This window comes from Cherax quadricarinatus, chromosome 68, assembly GCF_038502225.1.
Source record: "Cherax quadricarinatus isolate ZL_2023a chromosome 68, ASM3850222v1, whole genome shotgun sequence".
In the NCBI taxonomy this organism is placed as follows: domain Eukaryota; kingdom Metazoa; phylum Arthropoda; class Malacostraca; order Decapoda; family Parastacidae; genus Cherax; species Cherax quadricarinatus.
Genome location: NC_091359.1, coordinates 20,803,301 through 20,828,258, shown reverse-complemented (window position 1 = coordinate 20,828,258; position 24,958 = coordinate 20,803,301). Strand labels below are relative to the sequence as shown.

The 24,958-nt window shown below is 39.1% G+C and overlaps 1 protein-coding gene across 1 annotated transcript in view; it reads right to left on the bottom strand.

Moving 5' to 3' along the window:
* LOC128697705 (uncharacterized) overlaps window positions 1–24,958 on the bottom strand; it is a gene marked incomplete in the record, with an annotated part of 237,631 nt that overhangs the window by 131,471 nt on the left and 81,202 nt on the right. The window contains 1 exon segment of the mRNA XM_070099757.1: window positions 3,235–3,411. Within this exon segment, the coding sequence (XP_069955858.1) occupies window positions 3,235–3,411 (177 nt within the window).

Here is a 24,958-nt window from a genome sequence, read left to right as displayed (position 1 = left end):
TCTCACACACACACTCACACTCTCACACACTCTCTCTCTCTCTCTCACACTCTCTCTCTCTCTTTTTTTTTTTTTTTTTTACACAGGGTTTGACAAGGTTAAGGATCCCTAACTTTATTGACAAGCTATTTACAGGTTAAGGATTCCTAACTTTATTGGCAAGCTAAGAGCTGTTACCTACATCAGCTCATTTGAAAGCATTTTTATTGTTATGAGACATACAAGTAGGGAACAGGATGAAGATGGAGCCATCTGTGGGCTAGCATTTTCATTTGATCAACTGACTATCTCGTTGACATCATTATGCTGTACGAATGTGTTCCATATTCGAGTCATCCTGGGTATGTATGATCTCAGATGGAGTGATGTTCTGGAGAAGGGTACAGCCAGAGTGAAGTTGCTGCTTTCTGCCCGTCTTGTGGCATAAAAGCTTGTTTCACGCTGTCCTCGAAGTGGATCCAAGTGTGGTATTTTGACAATATTGGCCTTGTACATAACAGTAAGGCCACCCACATCCCTCCTAGGTTGAAGGCTCTGCTGAAATGACAGATCTATCCAGGATGGGTCCAGGCGAGAGATGAGACGTCTTGCTCTGTTCTCTACTCTGTCAAGCAGTTGCAGATGAGAGGGGGGACAGGCAAACCAAGAAAGTGGAGCATACTCAAGGTGTGAGCGTACTTGTGCCTCGTACAGGATCTTGCAACTCCTACTGTCAAGCAGATGCGAGATACGGCGAAGTGCTGTAAGCTTCCTGGCTGCCTTGCTTGCAAGATTTACAACATGGTTCTTCATGGTTAGTTTGGAGTCAAATTTCACCCCAAGGATATCAACTTCTCCAGGTGCCAACACCCTCCCATTCATCCTTACTACTGCACCAGCATTACCATCATGGTGCCTCCTCTCTCTCTCTCTCCTCTCCTCTCTCTCTCCTCTCCTCTCTCTCTCTCTCTCTCTCTCTCACTCCTCTCTCTCTCATTGATTTATTTTATTTCATTTACTCACCTCTGACACTACATTAAGACTACAAATATTTTAAGGCAAGTAATGAATGAACTGTATATGCATTTCATCGCTCTGGGACACTTTAAATGTCATAGAATATTATGTGTGGGTGGGGTGGCCTGGTATGGTAGGTATGGTAGCCTGGCTGGCAACTATACATTCCACACTTGATTTCTTACAATAAATACTGTACCACTCATCTCACCCTAGATTAAGACTACAAATATTTTACGGTAAGTAATGAGTGTACTACACCTACCGTCCGACTTACAACCTGCTCGACATACGACCATACGACTTACGACCGTGTTTTCTATGCCATATTTCTGGGAAATATACAACTGTTTGTGTTGTACACAGTGTTTATCCTAAACCTTACAGTATAAAATACAGTACTAACAGCATAAAAAGTAAAGTATAAAATGAAATACAAAAATAAAACAATAAAATAAAGTCATTACAAAAATTTGATGTTGATATTCAGTAGTAAGGTTCGACTTATCTCCATTTCAACTTACGACCGGTTTGTCGGAACCGAACTCAGTCGTAAGTCGGATGGTACCTGTATACAGGTCTCCCTCAACATTCATGTTTTTCACTTTCGCAGGCTTCGAACATTCGCGAATTCCCAGCCACCCAATCATATTTAAATTATGTCATTACATATGTTAGGAACTGTGGCAGTGGCAGAGTTTGTTTGGAGATAGGACAAGATAGTCCTTCAATATGACAGCAATATCAACTGTACAGCTTATTTATCTATCACAATTCATCTAACATGACATAATAAACAATATTAATAACACAGAAACATGACATATATTCTAGAATGAAAAAAAATATTATTAAGTGTGTAATGAGTGTTGTTGCATTGTTGTTGTTGTTGGGTGTATAAGGGCCACTGAGAGCATAAGCCATAAATAGCGGTGGTGGAGGGAGGCAGCAGCAGAGGTGGTAGAGACAGTGGTGTTGTCAGTCGCCCTATATAACTCCAACAACATTGGAGGAGTTAGATTTGTGCTGTCCTTTTTCTATTGATTAATCACTTAACTTACTTGCTACACTGTTAATGCTACACTTTATCGCTGGCTGGTGCTATAGCCTTTATCGACTAGTGCTGCTTTAGTAACGTACATATCGAAGAATCACTGAATCACTGAAGAAGGCACATTCTCCCCTCTCTCTTCCTCCTCCACTTTGGTACTCTGCTACAAGTTCTTTCTTGTATTCTATAGTCTTTCTCACCTTCTTTACCAAAGGGCTGGCACTAGTACAATATTTTACAATGTTTTCATGTGTTTTATGATTGTTTATGGTTCAACAGGTTAAGGAAGCAGTATTGTATTATATATTTCCCTACAATATATTGGGGCACCAATAATTCGCAATTTTTCAACATTCGTTTGGCTCTTGATCCCCTAACCCTCGCAAATGTTGAGGGATACCTGTATGTGTATTTTCCATTTTTATTGTTTTTAATGCCTAGTTCTATTTCTAACTTAATGTATGTTAGTGTAAACTTGTTATCTAGTATTTACAGTATATGCATTTATAAGTAGAGAAAAAGGGTGTTCCACTTTACGGCGATTTCCGCTTTATGGCAGTAGCCTGGAACCTAACCTGCCGTATAAGTGGGGCCCTACTGTATACGCATTTTATCACTCTGGGGCACTTTAAATTTAAGTCATATATTTGGTGTAGGTTTGGTAGGTGGCAAGCTACTACATCAGACTTTCAACAATAAATACTACTCACCTCTCACCTTACATTAAGACTACAAATATTTTAAAGTAAGAAATGAGTGTACCGTGTGTGTATTTTACTTTTTATTATTTTTAATTCCTAGTTTTATTGCTAACTTAATATATGTTAGTGTAAACTTGTTATCTGGCATTAATATGCATTTTAAAGTGAAAAAAAATGGCTTTCCACTTTATGGCAGCAGCCTGGAATCTAACCTGCCATATAAGTGGGTCCCTACTGTAATCCATAGGCCTACAAAGCTATCACAGCCAAACTTATCTGGTACCTTTTTGCTGGTAGTTTACTATACAGTAGTTGTGATTGATTCATGATACCTTGGCCCTAAGAAGGATGCATATAGTGTACCAGTGGTGACTGACACAAAATATCCTGGCCCTAAGAATGATGCATACAGTGTACCAGTTGACTGACTGGCTCATGTATCTTGACTAAACAATGGCAGAAACTTTCTTCACTAAGTGCACTTACCTTGTACTCTGATGTTCTTCCAGAGATCTCAAGAAACTCATTTATAAGGTCATCACAGCTGAGGTCTGAAGCAGGCAGCCAAGTGTCATCTTTCTCTCCATAACCAAGCCAACGAACACGAAATTTAACTGGGCATTTCCAGCGTCTTTTGCATTCCATGTCAACTATTTGTTCAACCTAGAGGTAAAATTTAGCCTTATTTAGAAAAAAAGAAAAAAAAAAAAAGGGAAAGAAATTTTAAGTTATGCCATCAGTTTTCTTTCATTAAAAACTCTGCTAGGAAAAAAAATGATGACAGATGCTGTACCTATGCCTTACACTACTTAAAAGAAACTCCTAATAAATACACTGAAACTAGTTTCGTATAAGTATGGAAATAAGTTTCTGAAAGGATTTGTAGAAGCTTACTGAAAAAAACAAAGAAGGGTCTTGTTCCAAAGTTCAACCTGCCAAGTTGCATTTTTAGTACAATATCACTGGATAAACCACAAGGATTGCAGAGCCAAATTGTTTAGAGAATGAAAAACACTTTGTGTGTCTGGTCCTGATGATCCATAAAAACACAATCATCACAACAACACAACTTCACTCAACTCACCTCCATACATGCCAGTAAGGGCTATGCACTCACAGTTAATGATTTTCCTGGTCTCAGGAAGGAAGACCAAGCATATCTCGTAGATACCTGGAGCACATGGAACACAGCTAATGCCATGGCTAAAAGGCAGGCTCTCCTTAGGAGCCCATCCTTTTACCCATAGACATGGCACTGTTATAAAAACAAACAAATGAGTGGCTGTTTGTGGAGCCTTGAACATTTGAAATATGACATTGTTATACAAGCCATGAGCAGTGGCTGCCTGTTTTCTATTCAGGTAGCAAACTATTTTATCATCTTTTATCTTGTATTACAGTTTTTCAGTTGTAATCTTACTTAACTTAACCCAATCTAACTTAGAAATGGGCTGCAAACCCTATGTGAAAGTGTGACATAGTTCTTAGGAGGATGAGTTGTCCTTAGAGATGTACATAGAGAAGTCAATTTGAGATGGGAACATGGTAGAAGACTTGATTTTGTTAAAAACTATCACATTTGCATATTATCTTGTTTTTGAATGTCATTCTTTGCATTTTTTTTATTAACACATACAGACCATTTCCCACTGAGGCAGGGTGATCCACAAAAAACTTTGGAGCAACTTGCATTGTAAACAGACTAACTCATGTTGTTGTAGCCAGGATTAGGCTTGGTTACAAGCACTTCTGGCAGTTTGGCAGACATACACATGATGATCAAACCAAATACAAAGTATATGGCCAGCCCTATAGTCACTATCTTGAACACTTTGTACTTAATTGTCCACTCACTGCAGAATACAGAGATAGACAGCATAATGACCTATATGATGTGTCAAAAATATCTTATTAATAAAAATAGATATGTACCAGACATATTAAGCAAATTTTCTAAAGTTGCTTGCACCAGATAAGCGAAATGTAGATAAAAATCCAGATGTATTCCTGTAAACCTTTTATGGGCCTAGTTTCAAGGTTTTTGGTGTATCCATATTGTGGCGGCCTCCTGCCAAACTAGCAGTTAGATTGTTAACCTGCCGGCCTGCAGTACCACGGGTTCGTCATCAAACCCAATGTGGGGACTGCTGAGCCGGCCTCAGAAGCAGTATTCACCAGACCACCTTACGGTATATATCTACTGGCAGTAGAGAGTATTCACCTGACCATCTTATGGTGTATATCTACTGGCCTTAGAAGGAGTGTGTCTACAACAGCTCACTGAGTCTGACGGCCTCAGTTACCTGACGGCCTCATTCAGTGTACTCACAACATAGTGTGTTCTGCACTACTCACTGAGAGTAAAGACCTCATACATAGCGAGTTTAGCACGGCTTCACAGCTTGAGTTTGCTGGTAACGTCTCCGGCTGACAACAAAAGTTTCCTGCTGGGAACATGGACTTAGTTTCCTGATGGCAGCGACTGGACTTAGTTGGCTGGCCCCACGAAGGTGTTAGTGTCGGACACTGCAGGGTGTCATGTGGACACGGCGTGTTATAACGCGGAGATAAGGGTGTCATGTAGACACGGTAGCGAAAGTGTGTAGATTTACACGGAGATAAAGGTGTCTTATGGACGCGATAGCGAAAGTGTGTAGATTTACACGGAGACAAGGGTGTCATATGGACATGGTAGCAAAGGTGTGTAGATTTACACGGAGACAAGGGTGTCATGTGGACATGGTAGCAAAGGTGTGTAGATTTACACGGAGCCAAGGGTGTCATGTGGACACAGTTGAGATGGTGTGTTATAGCGCTGAGAAAGGAGTCGTGTAACACTGTTACAAAGGTGTCGTGTGTCATAGTTGACACGGGTGTTTGTGATATTGTAGTCAATTATGTGTCAGTTGTGACACGGGTGATATTGTAGTAATGTGATGTCGGTAACAGATAGTTGTGTTTGTGATATGGTGCTTTGTAATGTGATAATTCTAGTCGTGTATCTGATATTGTAATGTGATAATGAAACCAAAGAATACACTTTTATATTGTCTTTTATAATGCTCTTATTTTATAATTTACCTGTAAAGATTAAAAATATTATGTGTATTTTTGTACTCCCAGACAAATATTCTTATTACAGTTTGGATGAGCTAAGAATAATATGGTAATTAACAGGCTAGTTGAAGCTTTAATCATCCAGATTGTAATACATATGCTTTTGTGACATTTTTCTTAACAAATTACTTAGACTATACAACAAACATTGTCCTATAAAAACGAAACAGATCACGAATAAACGGCTCGGTTGCCCATGGCTAACCAGCAGCATTCTGAAATCCATTGATAAAAAACACCAATATGAAAAGCAATAACGACAGGGCTTAATACACAAAGATATTATCAAACACTATTCATCAGTTCTCACCAAAGTAATAAAGAAAGCCAAACAACTGTACTACTCCAGCAGATTCACTGACACAAGAGGAGATATAAAAAAAGACCTGGAAAACACTCTCTCAGATTCTGGGCACCCACAAACTGAAAAAAAAAAAAAAAAGAATATTGTCCAAACTAAACCTAATGAAACACCACTGCATCCCACTGAAACAGCTAACAAGATAAACCATAGGATCTAATCTTGCCAGTAAAATCCCACGTACCAACACCCATGCTGGGGACTATCTAGATGGGAATTTCCCAAATTCCTTCTATCTTGTACCAACTGAGCCCACCGAAGTCACTGAGATTATAAAGTCACTTAAAAATAACTCAGGGAACTTGTCTCATGTCCCACCATTATTGTACAAGCGAGCGGCCCATGTCCTCTCGCATGCTATTACATTACTTTTTAACGGCCCATGTCCTCTCGCATGCTATTACATTACTTTTTAACAAGTCACTAGAAACTAGCACTTTCCCGAAACTACTCAAGACAGCAAGAGTTACACCAATACATAAAGGTGGTGACCCTACAGATGTAAACAACTATAGGCCAATATCAAACTTACCATTGCTATCCAAAATCTTCGAGAAACTCGTGCACAGGAGACTGTATTCATTTATAACAGCACAAAACATACTCAACCCCTGCCAATTTGGTTTCCGGAAAAATAAAAGCACTAATGATGCAATTGTAAAAATGCTAGATCTGCTTTACACAGCATTGAAAAATAAGGAATATCCACTAGGAATTTTTACTGACCTAAGAAAAGCTTTTTTTGACACAGTAGACCATGGCATCCTACTCCACAAACTTGACCATTATGGTATAGGAGGCCATGCGCTTGCATATTTCAAATCCTACCTTACTAATAGATATCAGTATGTCACCATTAAAGACACAGCATCATCAACACGGCCACTTGATACTGGAGTTCCAAAGGGAAGTATCCTTGGACCCCTGCTCTTCCTCATTTACATCAATGATCTTCCAAATGTATCCCAACACCTGAAACCCATTCTCTTTGCTGATGACACAACTTATGTCATCTCTCACCCTAATCTTGCCACCCTCAACACCATTGTTAATGAGGAGCTGCTCAAAATATCAACTTGGATGACAGCCAATAAACTTACATTTAACACAGACAAAACCTACTATATTATGTTTGGTAGCAGAGCAGGTGCTGCACAACTAAACATTAAGATTGACAGCACTCTAATTGCCAGACATAATGAGGGCAAATTCCTAGGCCTATACCTCGACAACAACCTGAATTTCAGCACCCATATCCAACACATATCAAAAAAAGTATCCAAAACAGTTGGGATCCTCTCCAAGATATGATACTATGTTCCACAAAATGCCTTTCTCACACTATACTATTCACTCATTTATCCATACCTCACCTATGCTATTTGTGCTTGGGGTTCAACTGCAGCAATACACCTAAAGCCAATAATAACTCAACAAAAAGCCGCAGTAAGAATAAACATTAAATCCCATCCCTGGCAACACCCCCCCCCCCCATTCTTCATAGATCTAAACTTACTCCCTGTTCAGAACATCCACACTTACTACTGTGTAATCTACATATACAGGACCTTAAATTCCAATATTAACCTTGACCTAAAATGCTTTCTTGATAGCTGTGACAGGACCCACAAGCATAACACCAGACACAAACATCTCTACAACATTCCCCGTGTCCGACTAAACCTTTACAAAAATTCAATGTATGTCAAAGGCCCTAAAATCTGGAACATCCTACCTGAAAACTCTAGAACTGCAGACACATTCATCACCTTCAAAACTACCGTTAGAAAACATCTTATCTCCCTGATACACCCCGTCAACTAACTACATAAAAACCACCTGGTGGTTCACACTTACACTCACTCAATCACCCATTTGACTATAAGCACAGAAATACGTATCTTAATCTTAAAATAATGATTCCTAACTAGTCACAAGTTTGCCTGTGATACTCCAATATAGAAACTATGTACGTGTACTGTTCCAAAGCAAAAGCATTCACATTGCTAAACTCACAAACTAGTATTTAGTCACTTAGTATTTAGTCAACTTACTCCACAATTTGTAATAATTTAGGGTTAAGAATTAATCTAAGTTTGCATGAAATGCCTAGCCTTGCTAGGTGTTCTAGTGGCCCCCTCTGTAATTAGTATTTTATTACATGTAAACCACACAATAACCAAAATCTGTAAACCCAGCATTGTAATCCTCATAGAGAATAAACTTGAATTTGATTTGATTTTATTTGATCTACAGGATGCAGAGAGGTACACAATAAACTAGCCACTTTGGAGGCCAGTTTATTGTACAATGAAGATGCTATGGGTGAGCAGCTGAAGAACTTGCAAAACAACCTCCCTGAGTAATGGTGTAAGAAGGAATGTATACAGGAGCAGGAAACTTCCTCCAGTAAAGGGAGACAGAATTTGTCACAGGTAACAAATGGTCTGGAATGCAGACATATACCAGTAGTCTGAGATTTATCTGTGCTAAACAAATGTACATAAGGAGCCCCTTGGTAATCCACCAAGAACTGGAAAATTTTCGGGTGGTCTCTCCACATGGGCAAGCCGAAGTGATGAGGCAGATGATAAGACAGGTTACTGAGACATGCACTTAGTTGAAATGGGAGGAGGTCAATGATTCATTCATTCTCATTCTCTTATTCTCACTCTCATTCATTCATTTTTTTTTTGCTTTCTCCCTTTCATTCTCCCCATTTCTCTCTCTACCTCTCATTCTCCCTATTTCTCTCTCTCTCCCTCTCATCCTCCCTATTTCTCTCCCTCTCATTGTATTTCTCTCTCTCCCTCTAATTCTTATTCCCCCTATTTCTCTCTTTTTCTCCTTCTCTCTCCCTCTCATTCTCATTCTCTCTCTCTCTCTACATAAAATTTACTTCACCTAATGACCATATGTACAAATTACAGCACTGTTATTGCCTTATTAATCTTAAGTTAGTCTTAAGTTCACCCAAAATGCTCTGCATATTAACCCACTGACTGTTTCGGTCATATGCATACGTCTAACGAGCCACCGTGTTTGACGTATATATACAGTGGACCCTTGACATTCGATACTAATCCGTTCCTAAGAGCTATCGAATGTCGAAAATATCGAAAGTCGAATTAATTTTCCCCATAAGAAATAATGGAAATCAAATTAATCCGTGCAAGACACCCAAAAGTATGCAAAACAAAATTTTACCACATGAAATATTAAGTTTAATGCAATAGAATAATTACAATAACAACAATAACAATAGATTAATAACAATAGAACAATTGACACTTACCTTTAATGAAGATCTGGTGATGATTGATGGGATGGGAGGAGGGGAGAGTGTGGATGGTGTTAGTGTTTAGAAGGGGAATCCCCTTTCATTAGGACTTGAGGTATCAAGTCTTTTTCCAGGGTTACTTCCCTTCTTCTTTTAATGCCACTAGGACCAGCTTGAGAGTCACTGGACTTCTGTTGCACAACATATCTGTCCATAGAGGCCCATACTTCTCGTTCCTTTATGACTTTCCTAAAGTGGTTCACAACATTGTCAGTGTACAGGTTGCCAACACGGCTTGCAGTAGCTGTGTCAGGGTGATTTTCATCAAAAAAGGTTTGCACTTCAAGCCACTTTGCACACATTTCCTTAATCTTTGAAGTAGGCAACTTCTTCAATTTCTCTCTCCCCTCCTCCGAATCAGTTTCCTCAGGTCTGGCCTCTTGCTGTTGAAGATGATCTAGCAGCTCATCAGTGGTTATTTCGTCATTGTCCTCCTCCACCAACTCTTCCACATCCTCCCCACTAACCTCCAACCCCAAGAACTTCCCCAATGCCACAATGGATTCCTCAACTGGCATAGGATTCTCAGGGTTAGCCTCAAACCTTTCAAAATCCCTTTTGTCTACACATTCTGGCCACAGTTTTTTCCAGGAAGAGTTCAAGGTCCTCTTAGTCACTCCCTCCCAAGCCTTACCTATAAGGTTTACACAACTGAGGATATTAAAGTGATCCTTCCAAAACTTTTAGAGTCAGTTGAGTTTCTGTGGTCACTACAAAGCACTTTTGAAACATAGCTTTTGTGTACAGTTTCTTGAAGTTGGAAATGACCTGCTGGTCCATGGGCTGCAGGAGAGGAGTGGTATTAGGAGGCAAAAACTTGACCTTAATGAAGCTCATGTCCCCAGAAAGTCACTCTGCGAAGTCTGAAGGATGACCAGGGGAATTGTCTAATACCAGAAGGAACTTAAGGTCCAATTTCTTTTCAATTAGGTAATTTTTCACAGTGGGGGCAAATGCATGATGTAACCAGTCATAGAAAAAGTCCCTAGTGACCCATGCCTTACTGTTTGCCCTCCACAGCACATACAAATTAGCCTTGAGGACATTGTTTTTCCTGAACACTCTGGGAGTTTCAGAGTGATACACCAATAAAGGCTTCATTTGCAATCACCACTAGCATTGGCACATATCAGAAGAGTAAGCCTGTCTTTCATAGGCTAATGTCCTGGGAGTGCCTTTTCCTCCTGAGTAATGTAGGTCCTGCTTGGTAATTTCTTCCAAAACAGGCCTGTTTTGTCACAATTAAACACTTGTTCAGGTTTCAATCCTTCAGCCTCTATGCACTCCTTGAATTCATGCACGTATTTTTCAGCCGCTTTGTGGTCCGAACTGGCAGCCTCACCATGCCTTACCACACTGTGTATGCCACTACGATTCTTAAATCTTTCAAACCAACCTTTGCTGGCCTTAAATTCACTCACATCACCACTAGTTGCAGGCAATTTCTATACCAAATCATCATGCAACTGCCTAGCCTTTTCACAAATGATCGCTTGAGAGATGCTATCTCCAGCTATCTGTTTTTCATTTATCCACACGAATAACAGTCTCTCAACATCTTCTAACACTAGCGATCTCTGTTTCGAAAACAAAGTTGCACCTTTTGCAACAGCAGCTTCCTTGATTGCCATTTTCCTGCTCACTATAGTTGAGATGGTTGATTGGGGTTTACTATACAACCTGGCCAGCTCCGACACACGCACTCCACTTTCATACTTTGTAATTATCTCTTTCTTCATTTCAACAGTCATTAGCGCCTTTTTTCTCGAAGGTTTGGCACTAGAAGCTTTCTTGGGGCCCATGGTTACTTACTTTGTAGAAACAAGCACCAAAAACAGTGATAATATGGAATGTACCGAATTTATCCTTAGATGCGCGCACACTGGCTTTCTTGTAAACACTGGCACACACGGGGCAGTTCAGGCCACACGTGGACACATCTCGTACGAATCACATCGAAATGTCGGGTTTTCCACTGAATGTCGAGGCGAAATTTTTGCGTTAAAATGCATCGAATGTCGGATTTATTGAATGTTGATGCCATTGAATGTCGGAGGGCCACTGTACTCATAAATTTTAGCGGCTCAAATCAAGCAGGAGAAAGCTGGTAGGCCCACATGTGAGAGAATGGGTCTGTGTGGTCAGTGTGCACCACATAAAAAAAAATGATGCTGCATGCAGTGCATAATGAGAAAAAAAAACTCTTTTTCTTTAACCCCTTGACTGTCGCAACACCAAATCCTGAGGTGTCTCCCGGTGTCGAAAAATTTCCAAAAAAAAATTCTTATGAAATGACAATCCTTTCCCGATTGTAATGACACCAAAAGAACAAAATTTGATTTAAAACTGACAGAATTACACTCTCACGAAGTTAGTAAACTTGGAGATATTTATGAATCAGCGATTTTGTCCACTTTGAGCCCTATTTTTGGCTAATTCCATTGTTCCAGTCGACCAAACTCATAGCTATTTCTTTAGAACTCCATTTTTTTTTATCGACTGAGCACAAGAAGCTGCCCATTTACTGATTTGAACTACCCAATAAAATGGTCAAAAATTTGCAATTTGGCCAATTTCACAAAAATTAAAAAATATGACAATTTCAAAATAAGGTCCAGAATGAACAATGCAGACATTCCTGGCTCTAAAATAACATTTTGTTCATCAGTCATGTCTCCATGCCCCTCTTATATTACTCTTGCTTTCTATTTTGATTTTATATTCAAACAAAAAATAGAAGATTTACTGTTATGCAGACTACTGCAATATTGTAATAATTGTATAAATAATGTCAACCCATTCATGACTGCATATTAGAATGGCTACTTGGACGTTTATTGGAAAATTACATCATTAGTTTACTTCTGAACATCGGCAAAAATCAAACATTTCTCCTACTTTGAGCTCCATTTTAAGGTTCTTTTCATAGTAATACCAATCAAAATCACCTCTATTTCTATAATATGTTTTCCATTCTATCAAATGAGACCAAGAAAACGAGAATACAACCATAAATTCTATACATTCTGCATTTTAATTAAAAAAAAAACGGTCGGAGTTTTTTTTTTTCTCACTATGCACTGCGTGCTGCAGGATTTTTTTTTATATGGTGCACATTGACCACACAGACCCATTCTCTTACATGTGGGCCTACCAGCTTTCTCCTGCTTGATTTGAAGCCACTAGAATTTATGAGTATATGTAAGTCAAACACGGTAGCTCGTAAGACGTATATATACGACCAAAACAGTCAAAGGGTTAATTAAAATGCCAACTTTGTGGTCTATTTTCGTATAATACTGATGGTTCTATTCTCATTTTCTTGGTCTCATTTGATAGAATGGAAAACATATTATAGAAATAGAGGTGATTTTGATAGGTTTTACTATAAAAAGAACCTGGAAATGGAGCTCAAAGTAGGGGAAATGTTTGATTTTTGCCAATGTTCAAAAGTAAACAAATGATGACATTGTCCAATAAATGTCCAACTAGCCATTCTAATATGCAGTCATGAATGGGTTGATGTAATTTATACAATTATTACAATATTGCAGTAATCTGCATAATAGTAAATCTATTTTTTTGTTTGAATAAAAATTCAAAATAGAAAGCAAGAGTAATATCAGAGCGGCCTGGAGACATTACTGATGAACAAAGAAAATGTTATTTTAGAGCCAGGAACGTCTGCATTGTTCATTCTGGACCCTATTTTGAAATTGTCATATTTTTTAATTTTCGTGAAATTGGCCAAATTGCAAATTTTTGACCATGTTATTGGGTAGTTGAAATCGGTAAATGGGCAGTTTCTTGTACTCAACTGATAGAGAAATGGAGTTCTAAAGAAATAGCTATGAGTTTGTTGACTGGAACAATGGAATTAGCTGAAAATAGGGCTTGAAGTGGGCAAAATCGCCAATTCGTAAATATCGTCGAGGTCGCCAAATTTGCAAGAACGTAATTCTGTCAGTTTCCCATCAAATTTTGTTCTTTTGGTGCCATTACCATCAGGAAAAGATTCTCTTATCATTTCATAATTTTTTTCTTTTTTTTTTTTTAAATTTTCAACACCAGGAGACACCTCAGGATTTGGGGTTTCAACTGTCGCAAGCCCCTTTCTGAAACTGTCATTCTATGTCGCAAAAGTTTTGGGAAAAAAAAAATTATTTTTTTCTTATGAAATGGTAAGAGAATCTTTTCCCGATGGTAATGGCACCAAAAGTACGAAATTTGGTCAAAAACTCACGGAATTATGCTCCTGCGAAGTTAGCAGTCTCAGCGACATTTAACCCTTTCAGGGTCCGTCCCGTAGATCTACGGCTTTACGTTCAGGGTCCAAACCGTAGATCTACGCCATGAGCTCAGCTCACTCTCATAAACTGTGAGTGGTACATTTGGGCCTAGATATGAGAGAATACATCTATGTGGTATGTGTGCACCACATAAAACACATCCTGCAGCACACTGTGTATAATGAGAGAAAAAAAATGAAATCATGATTTTTCGATTAAAACAGCAACTTTGCAGTGTTTTTTCGTATGTTTTTTATAGTTGTATTTGCGATTTCTTGGTCTCATTTGATAGAATGGAAGACATATTACAGAAATAGAGATGATTTTGATTGGTTTTAGCATTGGAAATGGCTTGAAACTGAGCTCAAAGTAGCAGAAATGTTAAATTTTTGCCGATATTCAAGAGTAAACAAGCGACCTCACACGTCTAATACACGTCAGCTGGTGGGTCTAATATACATTCACAAATATGGTGATGATATTTATACAGTTATTACAGTATTGCATAAGAGTAAATCTTCTATTTTTTGGTGTGAATAAAAATTCATTATGTGAATAAAAAATCAAAATGGAATTTATTTGTAAAGCCTCAAAACATAACTAATGAACAGAGGAAATGTTAGTTTAGTGCCAGGAATGCCTACATTGTTCATTCTGGACCCTATTTTGAAATTGGAATATTTTGAACTTTGTGTTAAATTGGCCAAATTAACAATTTCCGATCACTTTATTTTGTAGTTGAAACAGTTGACTTGGCGATTTCTTGTGCTCAATCGATAGAATAGAAGTAATACTAGTGAAATAGCTAAGAATTTGGTTGATTGGAATAATGTAATTGGCCTAAAATGGGAGTCAAAATCGGCAAAATCGCCGATTCGTAAATATCGCTGACACATCAAAATTCGCGAGAGCATAATTTAGTCAATTTTCCACCAAATTTCGTACTTTTTGTTTTATTACCTTCACAAAAAGATTCTCTACGATTTCATAAGAAAAAATAACAATTTTTTTTTTTTTAAATTCTTGGACACTGGTGCGTGACTCCAGATTTGGGCCTTGGACCCTGAAAGGGTTAAGCATCGACAATTTCGCCGACTTTGAGCCCTGTTTTGGCCAATTCTGTTGTTCCAGTTGACCAAACTCACAGCTATTTCTTTAGAACTCCATTTTTTCTATTAGTTGAGTACAAGAAACCGCCCATTTACCAATTTGAACTACCCAATAAAGTGGTCAGAATTTGGCAATTTGGCCAATTTCACGCAAATTAAAAAAGATGCCAATTTCAAAATAGGGTCCAGAATAAACAATGTAGACATTCTTGGCACTAAAATAACACATCCTCTGTTCATTAGTCACGTCTCTAGGCCCCTCTTATATTACTATTGCTTTCTATTTTGATTTTTTATTCATACAAAAAAATACAAAATTTACTGTTATGCAGACTACTGCATTATTGTAAAAATGTTATAAATAATATCAGTGCACTAGTGAAAGAATATTAGACTCCCCAGTTGACGTGTATTGGACATGTGGTGTAATTTGCTTACTCCTGAACATCGGTAAAAATTGAACAATTCTGCTATTTTGAGCTCAATTTCAAGGTTGTTTTCATCGTGAAAGTAATGAAAGTCTTCTCTATTTCTGTAATATGTTCTCCATTTTATCACCTGAGACCATGAAAACGAGAATACAACGATAAATACTATACGAAAATACACCTGAAAGTCGGCATTTTAGTCCAAAAAAACGATCAGTTTTTTTTTCTCATTATGCACTGCATTCTGCAGGATTTTTTTTATGTGGTGCACACTGACCACACAGACCCATTCTCTCACATGTGGGCCTACCAGCTTTCCCCTGCTTAATTTGAAGCCGCTAGAATTTACACGTATAAATACGTCAGAAACTGTGGCGCGTAAGACATATACACCTACCATCAGACTTACAACCTGCTCGACTTACGACCACTCGACTTACGACCGTGTTTTTTATGCCAAATTTCTGGGAAATATACAGTGTTTATCCTAAACCTTACAGTATAAAATACAGTACTAACAACATAAAAAGTAAAGTAAAACATGAAATACCAAAATAAAACAATAAAATAAAGTCATTACAAAAATGTTTTGTTGATATTCAGTAGTAAAGTTCGACTTACGACCGATTTCTCAGAACCGAACTCGGTCGTAAATCGGATGGTAGGTGTATATATATATACGACATAAACAGTCAAAGGGTTAAGGGGCTTTTGGCATTTTCACCTAACTGTTACACTTTGTACAAATACGTATCATGCTAAAATAAAAATATTATTATTATTATTATTATTATTATTATTATTATCTGGATATTAACCCTTTGACTGTCGCAAGCCCCTTTCTGAAACTGTCATTCTGTCGCAAAGTTTTTGGAAAAAAAGAATGGTAATGGCACCAAAAGTACGAAATTTGGTCAAAAACTCACGGAATTATGCTCCCACGAAATTAGCAATCTCGGCGACATACGCATCGGCGATTTCGCCGACATTGATTTGCGTGAAATTGGCCAAATTGCCAAATTCTGACCACTTTCACGTAAATTAAAAAAAGATGCCAATTTTAAAATAGGGTCCAGAATAAACAATGTAGACATTCTTGGCACTAAAATAACACATCCTCTGTTCATTAGTCACGTCTCTAGGCCCCTCTTATATTACTATTGCTTTCTATTTTGATTTTTTATTCATACAAAAAAAATAAAAAATTTACTGTTATGCAGACTACTGCATTATTGTAAAAATGGCATAAATAATATCAGTGCACTAGTGAAAGAATATTAGACTCCCCAGTTGACATGTATTGGACATGTGGTGTGATTTGCTTACTCTTGAACATTGGTAAAAATCGAACATTTCTGCTACTTTGAGCTCAATTTCAAGGTCGTTTTCATCGTGAAAATAATCAAAATCATCTCTATTTCTGCAATGTGTTTTCCATTTTATCACGCGAGACCATGAAAATGAGAATAAAATGATAAATACTATACAAAAATACACCTCAAGTCGGCATTTTAATCCAAATAAACAGTCAGTTTTTTTTTCTCATTATGCACTGCGTGCTGCAGGATTTTTCTTATGTGGTGCACAATGACCACACAGACCCATTCTCTCACATGTGGGCCTACCAGCTTTCTCCTGCTTAATTTGAAGCCGCTAGAATTATTGAGTACATGTATATATATGTTCGAAACACTGGCTCGTAAGACGTATATATACGACCAAAACATCCAAAGGGTTAAAGATGGACAAGAGCTGAATTGTCCAGACCATCATGGACAAATTCCTAAGAGGGGGGACTCAACAGAACTACAGGTATGTGGGTAGCATGCCAAGTCCTGTAATTTGTCTTGGTATGTAATGTTATGCGATAAATACTTACAGATGAAGCATCCATCATGAGGAAATTTGTAGATGTGAACCCCACATGCTCCCTGAGAGTAACTATTAATGCGGAACTTCCCATAATGCCCAGGGGACAAGGAATGTCACACATATGGAGAACTGAAGACGAATGAATCCTCACTTGCACTGCATTAGAAAGTTACAGGGAGCAGAATGGTAGAGGGTCAAATGAGATTAAACTCCTCATAATAAATCCATCCCTAGTCTGGTATTATTACCTGGCAAGGAGCTCCCGTAAACGGTCCAAACGTATATATACGTTTTTACCACTAGTGCCCCAAACATATATGTACGTTTTATTTTTCCTGTCTTCAAATTTGGCACGATTGGCCTGAGATGCCTTGTCAGCATAGAGTGGGTTCTAACACTCAGTGTGTGCAGTATTAAAAAAGTCTGGGACCACTTAGTACCTTGTGGGAGCACCAGTTCAAATGAGCGCAAGCTAGAGCAAACAGTGCAGCAAACACCTTGGATTCACTGATGTCATGTAGTATTAATACTCCCATTTTAAGAGGAAAGTGATTTTGACCCTGAGTATAGTGGCTTTGAGGTGGATGTGGCCACAAGTGGTCGAAGAAATATAAAGAAACCTTGATAATAACCCATGTGCAATATTTGTGCAACACCATTTCAGAAAGTCTTGTAACCTATGCCCTAAGTAAAGAGAAACAATTCTGGCTGGCTGGCAGGCTGGCAGGCTGGCAGGCTGCCTGGCTGGCTAGCTGGCTGGCCAGCTGCATGGCAGCTAGCTGTGTGGATGGCCGGCTGCTGGCGGCCTGGCTCTATCTCCATTTGTCTGTCTGTATCTATGTCTATCTCTGTCTGTCTCTCTGTCTCTATCTGTCTCTATCTGTTTCTGTCTATCCCTGTCTATCTCTTTCTATCTGTCTATCTCTGTCTCACAGGTACACATAAATACAAGTATACATAGTGTAAATTACCTAGGATAACCCAAAAAATCCAGACAAAGTGCTATACTCTGCTTGAAGATGTGAGTAAACATGATGATGCAGTCTTGTGGCTCTCTCTGAGACAGAGAGCTAGACAGATAGACAGGGACCTTGACAAATAGACAGACATGTTTGTGTACCAGCAAAAACAAAGCAGGCCCTAATCTTTTCTTATCAAGTCTTATCACTGCACCCTTGCAAATGCTCATCAAATGTCTCTCTTATCAAATGTTATCTCATCTTATCACGTCACTGTCAGGGGTGGACTTTGTTTTTCATGCTTCAAGGGAACTTTTTATTTTATTATTATTACGTATTCTTCTTCTCCTTCTCCTCCTCCTCCTCATTTTTATTATATACTTCCACATATCCAAAACATTGCTGGGACCTATAAGTACTTTGTATATATTCCAAGACAATAGTAAATGACCAAGGCAGGTGTAAATGTCCACCTGTCAGTGTGTTTGTGACAATTTGAGTACAATTTCAGTATCTACTACTAGTGTCAGAACAAAGATTGGTTATGAAATGACAAGAACTACTATAAATTGTAATTATCAGAACATAAAAATTATATAAATATGAAAAATGGAAAAAAAATATATCGGCAACACTTCTGCAAGCGGCAGCCCTCCATGTTGCCGCCAGGTGATCTCCAAGTGCCAACTTTGCGGCCTCATATCTCGGTAAGTACCGACCCTAAAAAAAAAAAAAATTTTTTATCCTATAACACTTAGAAAAATGTGCTCTTTCTTTCAATAAAAAAAAAAAATATTTTTTTTATTTTTCAAAATATTCAGGGCACTGGGGTAGTGAACTTACATATACGTTTGGGCCGTTTACGGGTTATGCAATAAATACTTACAGATGAAGCATCCATCATGAGGAAATTTGTAGATGTGAGCCCCACATGCTCCCTGAGAGTAACTACTAATGCAGAACTTCCCATAATGCCCAGGGGACAAGGAATGTCACACATATGGAGGACTGAAGAAGAATGAATCCTCACTTGCACTGCATGAGAAAGTTACAGGTAGCAGAATGGTAGAGGGTCAAATAATATTAAACTCCTTATGATGAATCCATCCCTAGTCTGGTATTATTATCTGGCAAGGAGCTCCAGGAGCAGATGACCTCTTGTCTAGAACAAAAATGCAAAGACTGGTGAAGCCAAACCATTCCCAACCATGAAGGAAGCATGATGGGATAATGAGGAAGCCAGCCTAATGAGAATCTCTATTGTACTCTTGAATAAGGTCCCAAACAACAGGAGTGAAGCTAACTACATGGGGGAATGGAGTTGGTATGACAAAAGAAGGGGCTTACCCTTAAAGAATATCTAGATCCCCTACTATGTGACTGAAAGGGTAAGGGGAAACTGAGGGCCTTCAGTGCTGGCCAGCAGTTCATCAGTCAAGGCAATGGACTGCCAAGGAAATTTCACAACCAAATTAAGGGTGTAAGGCCACTGAAGTCTGAAACCCCACCCCAAGAAGAGATGGGGTGGAACAGAGGGGCACTGAGTTATGACTTGTCCACCCTAAGGAAAGGATAGCCTTGACCAACTTAGTGAGTAGCTGGAACAGGGTCCTTGTGAAGGGAGGGAACAAACCCACTGCCCAGTTTCCTGGGCAGTTTGTAAGATGTAGCAGAGCGCCTTGTGATATACCTCTGACTGGTTTTGAGTTTTCTTACTCCTAAAAGCCTGGCCTAGGCCTAGGATTTTCTGGTGATGCTGGCAGCCCAGTAGTCCACATATTCATCACAGCCTGGATGACCTAGCACTTGGAGGAAGTAGTGACTGAGTTTCTTCTTGAAGACTTCTACATTTATGACACAGATGGTAGGCCTCAAAAAGATGTGAGAGGACCAGACACTTTATATAAGTGAGGGACTCCTTCACTTTGAAAGGCTCAGAGGACGACAACCATCCCCAAGAGCTTGAATTCATTCTTGGATAACACAGCAATTCAACAGCACATAAGCTGGACTACTGATACAGTAGATAAAAGGGAGAGACCTGGTATCCTCAGACATCCTCTTGAACACCACACACAATTACTACGTAACACTTAACAGGATTTAATTTTAGTGCTTGTACTATACTCAGTTCCAAATAAATGTAAACAATCCTGCATCATTGTTTTGTGTTAATGGAGATGTAGACCTTGAACCTTCCATCAAATGTGGGATCAAGCACTTCCATGTAAGGCATCTACATACGAAAATGTTGTGCTAATGGGAGATTTCAACTATGGACAGATTGACTGGAGCAATTTGACAGGAAATTTAGAGTCAGGTGACTTTCTTGATACGATCCAGGTTTGTTTTTTAAAACAGTTTGTGACAGAGCCAACTAGGGGAAATAACCTCCTTGACTTGGTTCTTGCCAGTAGGGAAACACTAATTAATAATCTTGAGGTTAATGATGAGCTTGGGGAAAGTGATCACAAATCACTCAGTTTTAATATATCATGGAATTCCCCTAATAATGGCAATCAAGTCTCCGTCCCTGACTTTCGCTTGGCTGATTTCATAGGACTGAAAAATTACTTAGGTGGGCTGAACTGGAATGACCTGACTAAGGGTCAGGTAGATGGTGATGGTTGCCAATATGATGCTTTCCAGGGCATAGTTCTAGCTGCTCAGTCAAATTATGTTCCAAATAGGGAAATCAGATCAAACAAAAATGATCCTAAATGGATGAACAATAGATTAAAATATCTGATTGGTCAAAAGAGAGGCATATATAGGCAAATCAAAAGAGGAGAGGGGCAATTAAGAAATCGATATATTCAGTTAAAGAGAGAAATAAAAAAGGGAATTAGAAAAGCAAAAAGAGATTATGAGGTTAAAGTTGCAAGAGAATCGAAGACTAACCCAAAAGGATTCTTTCAGGTGTACAGAAGTAAGATCAGGGACAAGATAGGCCCACTCAAAAGTTCCTCGCGTCAGCTCACTGACAGTGATAAGGAAATGTGTAGAATTTTTAACACATACTTCCTCTCAGTTTTTACACAGGAGGATACCAGCGATATTCCAGTAATGATAAATTATGTAGAACAGGACGATAATAAACTGTGCACGATTAGTCACAAGTGACATGGTCCTTAGGCAAATAGATAAATTAAAACCTAACAAATCCCCAGGCCCTGATGAACTGTATGCAAGGGTTCTAAAGGAATGTAAAGAGGAGCTTAGCACACCTTTGGCTAATCTTTTCAACATATCACTACAAACTGGCATGGTGCCAGATAAGTGGAAAATGGCAAATGTGATACCTATTTTCAAAACAGGTGACAGGTCCTTAGCTTCGAACTATAGACCAATAAGCCTAACCTCCATAGTGGGAAAATTTATGGAATCAATAATTGCCGAGGCAGTTCGTAGCCACCTTGAAAAACATAAATTAATCAACGAATCTCAGCATGGTTTTACAAAGGGGCATTCCTGCCTTACGAATTTATTAACTTTTTTCACTAAGGTATTTGAGGAGGTAGATCATGGTAATGAATATGATATTGTGTATATGGACTTCAGTAAGGCTTTTGACAGGGTCCCACATCAGAGACTATTGAGGAAAATTAAAGCACATGGAATAGGAGGAGAAATTTTTTCCTGGATAGAGGCATGGTTGACAAATAGGCAGCAGAGAGTTTGCATAAATGGGGAAAAATCAAAGTGGGGAAGCGTCACGAGCGGTGTTCCACAGGGGTCGGTGTTGGGCCCCCTGCTGTTCACAATCTACATAAACGACATAGATGAGGGCATAAAGAGCGACATCGGCAAGTTTGCCGATGACACCAAAATAGGCCGTCGAATTCATTCTGACGAGGACATTCGAGCACTCCAGGAAGATTTGAATAGACTGATGCAGTGGTCGGAGAAGTGGCAGATGCAGTTTAATATAGACAAATGCAAAGTTCTAAATGTTGGACAGGACAATAACCATGCCACATATAAACTAAATAATGTAGATCTTAATATTACGGATTGCGAAAAAGATTTAGGAGTTCTGGTTAGCAGTAATCTGAAACCAAGACAACAGTGCATAAGTGTTCGCAATAAAGCTAATAGAATCCTTGGCTTCATATCAAGAAGCATAAATAATAGGAGTCCTCAGGTTGTTCTTCAACTCTATACATCCTTGGTTAGGCCTCATTTAGATTATGCTGCACAGTTTTGGTCACCGTATTACAGAATGGATATAAATTCTCTGGAAAATGTACAAAGGAGGATGACAAAGTTGATCCCATGTATCAGAAACCTTCCCTATGAGGATAGACTAAGGGCCCTGAATCTGCACTCTCTAGAAAGACGTAGAATTAGGGGGGATATGATTGAGGTGTATAAATGGAAGACAGGAATAAATAAAGGGGATGTAAATAGTGTGCTGAAAATATCTAGCCTAGATAGGACTCGCAGCAATGGTTTTAAGTTGGAAAAATTCAGATTCAGGAAGGATATAGGAAAGTACTGGTTTGGTAATAGAGTTGTGGATGAGTGGAACAAACTCCCGAGTACAGTTATAGAGGCCAGAACATTGTGTAGCTTTAAAGATAGGTTGGATAAATACATGAGTGGATGTGGGTGGGTGTGAGTTGGACCTGATAGCTTGTGCTACCAGGTCGGTTGCCGTGTTCCTCCCTTAAGTCAATGTGACCTGACCTGACTAGGTTGGGTGCATTGGCTTAAGCCGGTAGGAGACTTGAACCTGCCTCACATGGGCCAGTAGGCCTTCTGCAGTGTTCCTTCGTTCTTATGTTCTTATGTTGTAAGAGCCAATAGTCTGCCTCTAAACAAAAAAAAAAAGTTTGCAGCAGTATATTATCTTGAACACGCAGGAATGAGCTAAGAGGCCACAGAGTCAGACTAAACTTTATCAAAGAAACTGAAGGCAAAACTTTAGAACCCTGCAAATCCTGAAGCATGAGGCCTACAAAGCTCTGAGGAAGAGAGCAAGCACTGACCTTCAGAAACATTGAGGAAGTTGACCTTCAGGTCAACTTGCAAATGTTGCAGAAGTGTCTAATTCTTCAACATTCACAACCCACACTTCACAAGTACATAAGCGTTGGTGCCACTACACTCTCATACATTTTCCTTTTCCCCCTCCATGGATAACACTGTCTCCATCGATGCTTCACTGCACCATCCATCTTTTTCCCCTCGTCAATTCTATGGTTCACACTCGTCCGTTAACATGTCCACTCCTAAATATCTGAACCAATTACCTTACTTCATATTCCCTTTTCCAATCTGACATCCAATCTTTCATTACTTAATTTTTTGTTACCCTCATCACCTTGCTCTCTCCTATGTTCACATTTAATTTTCTTTTACATACCCTACCAAATTCATCCACCAACCTTTGCAACTTTTCTTCAGAATCTCCCAACAGTAATGTGTCATCAGCAAAAAGCAACTCTGGCAACTCCCAGATTTTATTAGATTCTTTATCTTTTAACCCTTTGACTATTTACGTCATATATATACGTCTTACGCGCCACTGTTTCTGACCTATTTATACGCGTAAATTCTAGCGGCTTCAAATCAAGCGGGAGAAAGCTGGTAGGCCTACATGAGAGAGAATGGGTCTGAGTGGTGGGTGTGCACCCTGTGAAAAAAATCTAGGACTCAGTGGTGCATTGTGGGAACGCCATCTTGGTAGTCCATTTTCACCATGCCTCGCAGTAATTAGTACCTCACTCCTCGGCAGACTGGAGGTCTTTTGTTCCCAAGTGATAGCTCTAACAGCGATGGAAGTGTCAGTGAAAGTGAATTCCATGGTTTTCAAGTGGGTGTGACCAAAAAAAGTGCCCAGGATAACGTAATTAGTGATGAAAACCCAGATGACCCACAACCTTCCACCTCTGGTGCTGGGCCGGCTCGTTCACGTTCACCTGTACCAGGACGAAAGAGGAAACTATTTGCCCGTGTACAAGACTCAGATGTGAGCAGAGAAAGTGATAGTGATTTCAAAGATATTGAAAGCAGTTCTAATTGTGACACTGAGGGTGAATACAGTGGACCCTCGACCAACGATGGCATCGTATAACGTTAAATCCGACTAGCGATTTTAACGCAAAAATTTTGCCTTGACTAGCGCTAAAAAACTCGACAAACGCGGTTCGTTCCGTTTGAGACGTGTCCACATGTGGCCTGAGCGTGCCTCACCTGTCCCGTGGGTGCCAGTGTTTACAAGCCAGCCAGCCACCGCGGTCGCATCCAAACATACATTCGGAACATTTAATATTATCACAACGTTTTTAGTGATTGCACCTGCAAAGTAAGTCACCATGAGCCCCAAGAAAGCTTCTAGTGCCAACCCTACAGCAAAAAGGGTGAGAATTACTATGGATATGAAGAAAGAGATCATTGCTAAGTATGAAAGTGGAGTGCGTGTCTCCGAGCTGGCCAGGTTGTACACAAAACCCCAATCAACCATCGCTACTATTGTGGCCAAGAAAACGGCAATCAAGGAAGCTGTTCTTGCAAAAGGTGCAATTATGTTTTTGAAACTGAGATTGCAAGTGATAGAAGATGTTGAGAGACTGTTATTGGTGTGGATAAATGAAAAACAGATAGCATCTCTCAAGCGATCATATGTGAAAAGGCTAGGAAGTTGCATGACAATTTAATTAAAAAAATGCCTGCAACTAGTGGTGATGTGAGTGAATTTAAGGCCAGCAAAGGTTGGTTTGAGAGATTTAA